General features: G+C 42.6%; 1 protein-coding gene across 1 annotated transcript in view; it reads left to right on the forward strand.

Moving 5' to 3' along the window:
• GFOD1 (Gfo/Idh/MocA-like oxidoreductase domain containing 1) overlaps positions 1–10,116 on the forward strand; it is a 45,158-nt gene extending 35,042 nt beyond the window's left edge. The window contains exon 2 of the mRNA XM_083519567.1: positions 6,339–10,116. Coding sequence (XP_083375693.1) covers positions 6,339–7,258 — 920 coding nt within the window. The 3' untranslated portion in view covers positions 7,259–10,116. The remainder of the gene's footprint in view (positions 1–6,338) is intronic.
• Positions 10,117–12,826: the final 2,710 nt, after the last annotated feature.

Genomic DNA, 12,826 nt, shown 5'->3' on the forward strand with positions numbered 1-12,826 from the left:
GTTTAGTTCCATATGTTGAACGCTTGCGCTTTCATTTGCAGAGTGAGCAAGAATTTTAATAATGTAATGAGGACATGCTGAGAATGTTTGCTTTCCATTAGTGAAGGGAGGCATTTGATTCCTTTCTGAGATGGAGGTGGAAGAGAAAGTAATTAGCTAGAGTTGACATCGCCAGAGTCAGCTAAAATAGCACTGCCAGATGTCTGTGTTCTGCTGGTTTTGCCCCAGACATCTGTGGATAAGCTAGAAGGGGGGGAAGCAAACAATGCTAAGGCATAAATAGATATAGCATAAAGTAATCTGACACCTTGGGTTAGAATGCCTGATCTTCTGGGAACTGCCATGGCAGTTTATTAACTATATTTTGTTTTCTTTTTTAAATTATCTGCTCCTTAGTGACATAGATCTTTCTGGAAAAAGGTCTGATTTCACCAGAGTTTCTTTAGGCATGCTTTTATATCCCATAGTTTGGTTTGCATTGCCTCTGCTTTTGGCTTAATTTGTTTTGTTTTTTTAACAATAAAATAGAAGTCACCCATCCTAGTGATTTGGTCAATGGTCTTTCTGCATCAGTATGCCTGCTGGAAGTCTCTTTGGTGAAGATAAACTGTACTTGTGTAATCTTTAAGCCTTGTTGTACACTTAGGCCTTCACTTCCACTGAACTAAAATTTGCATAATTCTTTAGGGAAACTCCCTCAAATTAAATTGATCTCACACAGGTATAGCTTGGCAACATTGGTATGGTACATACTTCAGGGGTACCTGCTGTAATTCGGGGATTCTCCGTAGTGAGCCTTATAAGGCCACAGCTTTACTGGGGTTCTGCTCTGAGTAGATCTTAGCTGAATAACACCCATTTTGCCCCAGTAGCTGCCCTGTGTGATTCAAGAGCTCCATGATGCAGATTATCCCTTCAAGAGCTGGAGAATGCTGAGGTGACCTAGTGGACTGCATGCTGCTTCACTGGTGCCCACATGACCAATAGGGTTGCTTATTCTGTTGGGCCAAAACAACGTGTATAATAAATGCGCTCACACTCAGGTCACCAACAACAGCTTGTTCAGTGAGGAGAGGAAAAAGCAACATGCCACAGAGAGATCATTGTTCCCAAATTACATAATCCCAAATGTTTATGAAATCAGACTGCCCAAACTGTAGTCCTATTGCTAGCAAAGCAAGCCAACCACTTGGCAGATGATCATGCAAAATGAGGCATGACAAAGCTTCAGTGTTGACCAGATGGCTGCAAAAAGTGTTCCTAAAAGACAAAACTAAAAAAAAATAATGTATCACCTATGGAGGCTGGTCTCTTAGGGCAACCATCCCTACCAGGTGAAATGGCCAGCAATTTTTTCAAAAAAAGGTTGTCTCCAATATTTTAAAACTATAGTCTTTCCTGTCCCACGTATCCTTCCATGAGCCATTTCAATGTAGAGAGAATCCTGGATAGTTTTCTGTCAATCTCTCATTCTCTGGCCAGTCCGCTCTCTGTACCGCTCAACCATTCTCGATCCAAATAATTGCTAGGCCAGGAGCATCCACCCATCTGTCTCCAGGCAGAAAAATCAATTTTTTCTCTTACCAGGGCAAATTATTACAACTTTCTCGCTGCACTCAATGCAAACTGAAATAGTTGTGCCCTTCATAATCTTATACCACAGGTACTCCTGTGGACCACCTGAAAATCGCAAATTTTTGCAAAGCTTTTATAATCTAGATAGTTTTGAATCCAGATTATAAAAGACATTGGTTACATTATACAGGAAGAGGATCTCAATGGTTGTCTGCTTTGCATACAGGCACCCGCAAATTCAATCCCTACCAGTTCAGAATCTCAGGAACGGGGGATGGGAAAGACCTTGTTCTGGCACCCTGGGATAGATAGACCAGTGATTTGACTTGGTGCCAAACTAAGGACTCAGCTATATTAGGAAAGAAAAAGTGTTTTATATGCATTATAATGCTGTGACACCAGATGGCTCCCATCTTTCGCCAACGTGATTTCGCATAATGAAGTTTACAACGTGTTTTCCAAAAACGCTTTTTTGATGTGTGTAGATCCAGCCTAAGTGCCAATAAGAGACTTCCTTCCGATGCAAACTACTAGCTTCAGGGGAGGATTTTTCCTTAGGACCTAACAATTACTAGTCTCTCCTCAACTAATGCATGGTTTTTGTTTTGTTTTTTTAATGCAAATGACACATTAAAAGCAGACACATTTAACATCAAGTCTAGTTTGTTTCTCAGAATATTGTTGCACGCCACCCTAATCTCAGTGTTACGGTGTTCCAGGAAGTTACCCAGGGTTTGTGTTTCCTTTGGAATTAGTTACAGCAGAGATATATTGTTTATTTGCACATATACACAACCTGAGCCTATGATGGAGGGGTTCACAGCATTAACACCCCAAGAGGAACTTTCTTCTCCTATAGCTGCAGCCTTGAATTCAAACGGAAATCAAGCATTGCTGTAACTTTCTGGCTTCCTAGCCTGCTACTTTCCCACTTCTAGTTTCTAGCTCAAATCACCCAACTCTCAACTGTGGTCTTTGCCTTTCTAACTACCAGTGGGTTGAGGGAACAGGCCCACCTCACTTCCTTTGTTCCCTTAATGGCCCATTGCCTAGGCTATCACCTCACGAGGAATTTGAACCCTTGCTTATAATAACACTTGCTGGATCCAAGGGTTAGAAAGGTCTCGACCTACAGTCTACTCCCCCACCCCAAACTCATGACAGTATAAAGCAGTGTCATGTGCTTACAGGGCTGGCTCATTTCAGTCCACTAAGCACTTGCAACTCCTTTCAAGGCCACAGCCAGTCTTTCTAAATACATATGCACATTTGTATAAATCTAAAGTCCTGAGCTTCTGCTGTGACTCACTCTGTGCAGTCGCACGGCAGTGGGTGATGCGACCCACCCATCTTGAAATACTGAAATATGTTGCCTAACAATGTACCATGCCTGCAAGTTGAGGCAGTATCTAATGACATGGGTCTCTTGCACCTTCCTCCCACTTGCTTTCAAATGCTGTTCTCAGAAGCACCTTCCCTCTAAAACCACATTTGCAGTGCTCATTTGACCCAGAGCTCATAAGGAACCTGGCCTGTTTTTAAGGCAAGAGTTGGCAGCTTTTAAGAGAAGCTGGTGATATTTTGCTGGTTCTTGTATGCAGGTGACTGAAATTCAGTAATGGGCCTTCTCAGTAGTGGCGCCCGTCCTATGGAGCGCCCTCCCACCAGATGTCAAGGAAATAAACAACTATCTGACTTTTAGAAGACATCTGAAGGCAGCCCTGTTTAGGGAAGTTTTTAAACTCCAGATGGGCGGGGTAATAATAATAATAATAATAATAATAATAATAATAATAATAATAATATCTGGCCTTCCAGTTGCCAACCCCTGCGGCTGGGGTTCCCCACAGCCCTACAGCAATAAACCAGAACCTTCACGGGAATTGTGGTGGCAATATTATTATTGTTAGGCATTATTATTTGTTTACATTTGGTAGTTGCTTTATACAAAAAAAGGTCTCCAAGCGACTCAACAAGAGAAAATGCAAACAGGTAAAATAAATTGAAAACCAGCAAATGTAAAACAATGCTAAAATGTTCATCCAACAACACAATATGGACAAGTACTACCCCAGCCCACCAAAAGATGAGCACCACAGTGGAGGCTAACTTAACTAAAAAAGATGGGTAGATAAAAACGTGTTCACCTGGTACAGGCGACTCCCCACTTAGGCGGGAGTTACGTTCTAGGCCCCCACGTGCATAAGTCGAATTGCATAAAGTGGGGAGCACCCTTTGAACATCCTTTAAACACCCTCTCTGCCATTTTGTCTTCAATCCATACCAAAAATACTGTGTCCAAAAATACCCACAAATAAAACAAAGCTCTGGGGCTGGCTGGAGGCTATGTGGGAAAGTGGCGGCTGCTGCTAGGCTACCCTGCACACCAACTCTTAGGCAGGGAAGTTGAGCAGCGTAAACAAAGTCCCCCTACACCTCTGGTATCTTTGGGGCTTCCTCCACCCTCATTGGGGTGAGTAGGGACACCACCAGAAAGGCCTGTACATAACATAACATTTGCTCTTTGCAGTACTTAATTTTAGTTTGGAAGATCTTTATGTATTGATACTTGAATTCTCGTAGCAGGTGATAAGTTATCATTGCCTCTAACAGGAAAAGGCCTACCCACTCTGGGATAGGGCCATACCCATTGTGATTCCTGAGCAATGCAGGGCTTAAAGGGCATTGCCAATGGAAGCCCAGAAGCAATGGAACAAAATCTTCATATATTTGCGAAGGCTGCTGCCAGCCACTTGAATATGCCTTGGCCATATGAATAGTTTGGTATGTTCCTTTGGGGCTTGGAAAATGTGTTGCAGGTTTCTATAAAGGCAGGATTTCTGCATTTCTGGCTGTATCCCAATCCTAGAGTCCTACGGAGAGGACATATTCTGTTGACAAAGACTCGTTAAGATCACAGATTTACACTGAATAGCTTTGCAGCCAAAGGTACAATTGGAACTTTTACCTATTAAAGGAATGTAGGTCAGCTACATGAATTCTCTCTCTGAAGCCAAACAAACCTAATTTTATATGAATCAAGGAGACACAGTGGGAGATGGTTGATTTTTAGTAACAAAGGTTCGGAGGCACTAAACAGGCAATCTGGACGTTTGAGGAATAAGCTCAGTAGAAAATAAACATGCCTATGGTTGCCAGTTCAAAGTGCTAAAAATCAGAGAGGTTTGTTCTGTTAGAGCAGGGAATATTCTGAAATATTCAGTATCCCTTATCTTCTATAGCCATTTCAAACATGCTACCACCAATGAATATTTTCACCCAGCAAAAAATCCTGGAGCAAGTTATGCAAGGTGTGGCACCATTAAGTCATTCAGAGCAGTGGCTAGGCCTCAAGCAGGTCTCCTGCTGTTTTGTCATGAATTGTGTGTGGAACATCTCACTAGCACCCTTCCATAACTTTACATCAAGGAGTGTCCTCCATGACCCACCTCCTCTTTCAAGAACCCTTGATAAGCTTCTGAGGAAATAAGCCTTCTCCAGGAAATAGTTTAGAAACCACTGTTGTGTAGGATGGCAATACTGTCAAATAAGGAACACTCCTTTAAATCAGGGGTGGCCTGCTTTAAATAAAGGGTTGTTTGGTAATCTTACTGAGATGATATAGCTCATGCTGAACTAGAAGAGGCTTTAGACCTGTTGGGTGGGCTCGCTTGCTTCAATTATGCCTCTTTTTGGAGATGACAGGAATGTCTATGTAAAATGTAGTATCTGTGACCATGAACTGGAGTTAACACTCTTAGTTTTAAGAGATACAGGCTGCATACACACTGGACACTGCAAGCACCCTCCCCCAAAAGAATCCTGGGAACTGTAGTGTGTTAAGTATGCTGTGTATTGCAGCTCTGTGAGGGGTAAACTGCAGTTCCCAGGAATCTTTGCAGGCAGGGGAATGTGCTTTAAATCTATGGTCTGTACAATAAATTCAAAGTATATATTCAGAAACTTTTTTGAAAAACATCGCTATTGTAATGATGGAAATATGGCTAGAGAATTCAATGGATAGGCAGTACACATGCAAGGAAATGAATTATAACCCTTGAGATAATACCCAGGTTATTTTCTGTGAGGTTAATTCCATAGTCAGCCTTTTCAGAGTGGCATCACATTTTCTTGCATGCCAAGAAATAAAGCTGTTTGCACATTGTGATGGTAAGAAGCCCTGAATTCAGCTCACACCACTTTCTCTGTAAGTGAAACTAAAATGGAATATCTTCACTGTGTCTTCTGGAAACCATAAGAAAAGCAACGATTGTGCGTTAATGATTAACCCCCCATATATATATTTAAGAGGGACGTAGGTGGCGCTGTGGGTTAAACCACAGAGCCTAGGACTTGCTGATCAGAAGGTCGGTGGGTTGAATCCCCGCGACGGGGTGAGCTCCCGTTGCTCGGTCCCTGCTCCTGCCAACCTAGCAGTTCGAAAGCACGTCAAAGTGCAAGTAGATAAATAGGTACCGCTACAGCAGGAAGGTAAACGGCGTTTCCATGTGCTGCTCTGGTTCGCCAGAAGTGGCTTAGTCATGCTGGCCACATGACCTGGAAGCTGTACGTCGGCTCCCTTGGCCAATAAAGCGAGATGAGCGCCGCAACCCCAGAGTCGGTCATGACTGGACCTAATGGTCAGGGGTCCCTTTACCTTTATATATATTTAAATGGATTCAACCTTTCTGGATTACTTGAGTAGACTGTAGGGCCATGAGATGTCCTAACCTCACCTACTCTTTCTCTCCAATGTCTGACAGGGATTGGAAAGAATGTCATTTGCGACAGGACAGCCACTCCACTGGATGCCTTTCGGATGATGACAGCTGCGCACTATTACCCCAAGCTCATGAGCATCATGGGCAACGTCCTCCGCTTCCTGCCTGCCTTTGTGAAGATGAAGCAGCTGATCCAAGAGGGCTACGTTGGAGAACTGCTTGTGTGCGAGGTACAAGTTCACAGCGGGAGCCTGCTGGGGAAGAAATACAACTGGAGCTGCGATGACTTGATGGGGGGCGGGGGGCTGCATTCGGTTGGTACCTACATCATTGACCTCTTGACCTTCCTCACTAGCCAGAAGGCTGTGAAAGTACACGGGCTGCTTAAGACCTTTGTGAAACAGACGGACTACATCAAGGGAATCCGCCAAATCACAAGCGACGACTTTTGCACGTTTCAGATGGTCCTGGAAGGCGGGGTGTGTTGCACCGTCACCCTCAACTTCAACGTGCCCGGGGAATTTAAGCAAGATATTGTTGTGGTGGGCTCCAGCGGGAGGCTGACTGTAATAGGCATGGATTTGTATGGGCAGAGCAACAGCTCGCCACAAAAAGAGCTCCTTTTGAAGGATTCCACCCCTGTCAGCAATGCCCTGCTGCCCGAAAAGGCTTTCAGCGACATCCCTTCCCCATACCTGCGTGGAACTATAAAGATGGTGCAGGCTGTCCGTCAAGCGTTTGAGGATCAAGATGACAGGCGGACCTGGGACGGGCGGCCGCTCACAATGGCTGCGACTTTTGATGACTGTCTCTATGCTTTGTGTGTGGTGGACACCATTAAAAAATCGAACCAGCTGGGTGAATGGCAGAACATTGCGATCATGACTGAGGAGCCAGAGCTGAGCCCTGCTTACTTGATCAGCGAAGCAATGCGCAGGAGCAGAATGTCTCTGTACTGCTAGGGTTTTGGGGTTTTTTTTGTCACCTCAGAAAAAAGTGGATCATTGCAGTTCTTTCCTAATGAAAAAAACATGCCATGTGTCTCAGGCCTTGGACAAGGAAGACAATATAGGGAATAAATCCTTGCTATTTAAACCACATTGCCTAGTTGGTGCTGAAATATTAGATGCGTTCAAAATGCTTGCTTTGATAGTTGTTCGAGATTCTGTTAAAGAGAAACTTGCATTAGCTGTTTACAAAATAGCATTATAGGAAGGTAGAACAGCATCCATTTACATCCTACAGGTGCATAGCTGATGCAGTTGTGTTTACTGTGAATAAAAGGTTTGGGGAGGTCTAGTTTGAGACATTCCTCACCAGTTAGCAGGCTGCAAAGCTGGTGACTTATCAGAAAGCCCCTTCCTTGCAGAAAGCAAAACTGGCTGGCTTCTGACATGGACACTTGCAGTCCCGCTGATAATAGCATGCTAATTGATTACTGCATCATTCAGTAACCCATGCACCTGTATCAGTTTCATAGAATAAGAACACTTTGGGTATGACTGTGTTGTGTGACCTGGAAAATTTGGCAGCTTGGTTTTCATAGTTAATAATGAAGGTTTATGTTTTGTTTGGACTTCCCCACCCCCCCTTTCAAGGAAACAGAAACATAAACAGAAACATGTATATTTTAAAAAATACATGCAGCTCCAAAATAGCAGCATGTTTCTCCTAGGGCCCTGGAAGAATTCAATATGACGCACAACAATCTGCAGAGAAATAAGGGAAATTACTTACAGGGTGACCAGCCAGTCTCCTTATGTTCTCGGATTGTTGATAAATTCCAGAGAGACAACCATGTCAGTCTGCCATAGCAAAACTAAAATAGAATCATAGAGATGGAGGGGACCCTGAGGATCATCTAGTCTAACCCCCTGCAATGCAGGAATATGCAGCTGCCCCTTACGGGGATCGAGCCTGCAGCCTTGGTGTTACCAGCACCTTGCTCTAACAGAGTAAGCTATCCATGTTTAGTACTGTGCAAAAGCTTTCATGGACCAAAGCTTACTTTGTTAGATGCACAAAGTAGCCCATCAGACAAGGCGTGCACGGTCTACAAAAACTTGATCGTTTTTTTAAGGTGTCACAGGACTCTTTTTTTTCTGACTTGGGGTTTGGTCTTTAGGGCCCACACTAGGACAAGATTTTTAAAAGCATAGGTTTCAACAAAACCTAACATGCTTTAGGAGGAAATTGCACAAAAACAGAGCATGATTTGTCCAAAGTCTAGGTGAGATGTAGAGACTGCTACCTGAACAGCTACTAGATAATTTTTTCTTGGCTTGCACATCATCACTGAGATGACATGGAAGCTTGCACTGAAAAAATCTAACTGGGTACTTACTCCTAGAACAGTAAAGGAGTTTACCTTTCCTTTTGGTATCTACTGGACTTTAAATGTATTCAGTCCATTTCACTTCTTTGTAGGTAGTTAATACATTATCTTATTACTTCCTTGCATCATTGAATTCCAGTTACATATTTTTTTTGGATCAATGCCTTGATGCAGACTCTCCTTCTTCCTTCTCCAACACCTGAAGGGGTTGCCTGCATTTGGAGCAGTAGATGGAAGACTAAAAGATGAAATGAAGGAAGAGTGGGCAACAGCACTCCTACTAAAGGTTACCTGTACTAGCCATCCCTGATTGTGGTGTGCAACAGCAGGATGCACATAAGGTGCATATAAGATTTCTGGGCAGAGGAGCAGATTTCTGCTAGATGGCACTGGAGGCATCAGATCACGGAAGGGAGGATAAGCTTAGAAGGGGTGGTTGCAAGTTCCAAGAAATCTGAGAACTGAAACACTGTTCTGTACGATTTGACAATACAAATAATCAAAGGCTCTCCATTTGTGTTGCTGTGTTTCCAGCCACCACCTCTTGAAAAGCACTTGAATGACTAGCATATTAACTGTATCATTTATACTATTTTATAGGATTCTCATTTTTTTTAAAGATTACCCATCCATTTTATTGGTGTCATTTTGTACCACTGCGGAAAGATGTAGTCAATTCAATAATCTCTTTGTTTTCCTGTCATTCTTTTATGCTGAATATCGGTCAGGGTGGTGCACTAACAATGTTAAAAAACAGAGAGGAAAATAGAGTACCCAGTTTTATAAATCCTCTTATGTGTAGAATTAGCATGCCATCATCTTTCAGTGATTAATTGCAACCCTCTACTTAATCTGGATCTTAAATGATGCCTTGTTTTTATTTTTTTAACCTTAAATCCAAGTGTACATTTATTGCTGTATATATTTATTGTGTTTTACAAGTGTGTGTGTGTGTGTGTGTGTACAGGAGAGAGAGAGAGAGAGAGAGAGAGAGAGAGAGAGAGAGAGAGAAGCAAACTAGGTATATACAAAATGTCATTGCATGGGCATTTTATGTACAGTAGATATTTTAAAAGTTATTTATCAAACAAAAAGTGTGTGATAAAACAGAGTCTATATTTTATATATACTGTAGATAGCAAAAACGAAACCGCATTTAAATTATAGCAAGAGGATATGGGAGTATTTTTTAAAGCAAAGGGAAGGCCTGTGGTGGTTTCTAGCATTTTGACAGCTTGGCTACTTTTAATGGAAAGTTGCATTTTGTGGCTCTCGGCTGCAGCAAAGTCTGTCCTCTTCCTCCTTCAAAGGATGATATCCGTGTGTTCCTTTTCCATTGCTTGGGGAATGTAGTTAGTTATAGCCAGCCATGAGCATATATGTGCTGCTTAAAACATGGGTTTCCCGCTGTTCTTACATATTTGCACTGTTGGAATAAAGAGAAGCTAAACAGTGAATAAAGACATAAAAGGAAATGGGATTGCAGCTGTCGGCTGTTCCTCAGTTGTGTTTTCTTCCTGCAGTGAAATAGCTTTTCAGTTTTCTCCTGCCATCTCTTACAGGTATACCAGTTTGATTTTACAGACTTGAATGAAATAGCCAATATTCCTGCTTCTGAAAGTTGGGGGGGGCGGGTTTTGGGGGGGTGGAGAAGAGAGAAGGGAAGCACAGAGGTAAGAAAAGGGTTTTAACTGGTTGCCCATCCCCAAACTTCTGCTGAAAAATGTAAGTCAATCACTAACAACCCAATATTATTCACCTGTTCTGTATGGAACAGAGTTGTGTGAGGCTGTGGTGTGGGATAATGGATGAATCCTAGAGATTACCATTTTGGGGTGGTGATGGATGCTGTAACACTACAATATAACTCCCCTCCTCCCCAACTTAATTGGGTTAGGGAAAGTTTAATCTGAGTCTTGCCAGATGCCTGCAGCATATCATTGCAGCCCAGTGACCATCATACATATCAGCTTCAGAAACTCTCAGCCAGACACTCAACAGTGGCTTCTTCACATCAATTACCTCCTCAACATGGAGCAAAACAGCTGTGCCATCAGAGAGGTTTACCGAGCTAAAGCTTGAGCTCGTATAACAAGAGACATTGATTGTGTTTTGTCTTAGCTCAGAACCCAATTAAGGTTTCCATTCCTTGATTTGGAACTAATTTTGCCAGGCATTAGCCTTCTTTTAAAGAGCTGCCACTTTTTTCTAGCACATTCCAGGATTCTCTGATTGTAGGCTAAACTGGGCAGGCACAGAAGACTCCCAGAAACATCATTGTTACTCAGAAAAGTGGATTGGGGGGGGGGGATTAGTTCAGTTTGCATTTTAACACCAACCTACCTAATTCATTTTCATATCAAAACATGAATACATGAATCAAAACAAAACTTTGAAAATTCGCACTTCTCCAACCAAAACAGTGTACAGAAAAAACACACATTGGGGGAAAGTGTGCACAAAGATATGTTTATTAGTGAAAAGAAACCACATCCCCCAAAGATTTGATCTTTTATGATAAGAAAGGTGATGAGGAAATGTGCTGGAAAGTGTGGGGTAATGCTTGCTTGATCCATTGTCTAACCTCCCCACAAACAAATTGGAATAAACGCTCACTATAAACAGGTTGTCTGGAAATGCTCAAAACCTTTACCCATTTCTTAGGGTGAGATATGTTGGTTGCGAGGCATGCAAATAGGCCTAAGCTGGGGATACGGACTCATATATTGGCTGGCTGTTGCCTTAAGTGGGGTTGGGGGTTGGGGGTTGGCTTTCCTAAGGAAAGGGGTTTGAGAACCTCTCTACTTGGCCAGGAGTTACAGGTGCTCCAAATACAGTTGATTGCCATCAGCTTTCCAAACAGAGCTTCTCTTGCCAACAAAGGGGCTCAAGCTGGAGAAAGCAGACACGCTTGTGCAGATGCTTCCACAACACTTTTTCCTGCAATGGCCAGTATGGATATTTATAGCCAATCTTTCTGTGCTAATTCAAAGGCTCCTTTAATATTTGAGGCAAGAGCTCATTAACTCTCAATAGAACCCTGGGGTAACATAATAAAAACAAGTGCTGGGCGATGCAGCTGTATGGATAGGATACAATTGCAGTATGGCATCAGTGGCGAAGCCAGTAAACATGGACAGAACAGAAATGCTAAAAACAATGACGGATGAATTGGCGTAAGGTTATCAAAGTGTAAAGGTGTGTGTATAGGGTTCTATTTTTTTAAAAAAATAAAGATATATGGGCAGTTACTGGTGGGTTTACAAACAAACCAGGAAAGAAAATTGCCTGCTCATGTGTCTTTAACACCAACACAACAGGCAAAAAGCAGGATTTTTTTTCACAGTGTGGAGATAAACTGTCAGCTGCTGGTGTCAAGCTGTTAATCAGAGGGAGAGGAAGTAGCTTTTCTCCATTGTGCCTCTGTTCAGCTTCAGCTGATACACAAATGCCTCCCACCCACCTGCAGCTACTAACTGCAATCGCCAAGGCCATCAGATGGAGAGAAAACAGCCCATATGTGACTCCTTGACTTGCTGAATTCAGACTCTGCACAATGGGAAGGAAAGTGAAGCCAGTCTTTGCCGTACCAGAAAAGGAGTGCGATTTCAAACCCCCATAAAGTCAATCCAGCTGGTATGAGAAACTCCAAAAAAAGAAGGGAGCTCTGCGTCTGTCAGCAGCATGGAACGTGTTGGAGCAACAACATGTAAGCAAATTAAATCTGCTACCATTCTTGTTGATCAGGTTTAATCTTAATATTATTGAGATGTATGTTGTAAGCTGCCTTGGATGTGTGTGAAGATGCAAAAAGCAATTGCAATAAGGCACAGCTGAGCATTTGGTTGAAATGTGGTGACCAGAGTTACTGCAGGAGACCCAAACTAACCTTCCTGCCCAATTTTATGGTTGGGTTGCTACTTGGTTGACTTTTTAAAAAGTAAATAAATGTCCAGGGTCTACCTTTAATGGCAGTTTCTGGTTGTTTTGTGCACTTGGGAATTGTTTCTTCCTCTGCTAACATCAGTATGAGAACAGGGCTCAATTGTGCACGCCAATTAAAGGTGTGCAAGTCTTTTCTCCTTTTTCCATCTGGCCACCCTAATCAGCGCCTTCAGTTGCCAATTTTGGGGCAGGGCTTATGTCCCCCTCAGAGGAGCTTACAAAAAATTAAACTAGTGAATGGCTTGTTTTC

This window comes from Podarcis liolepis (assembly GCF_965112155.1).
Source record: "Podarcis liolepis genome assembly, chromosome: 8".
Classification (NCBI taxonomy): Eukaryota; Metazoa; Chordata; class Lepidosauria; order Squamata; family Lacertidae; genus Podarcis; species Podarcis liolepis.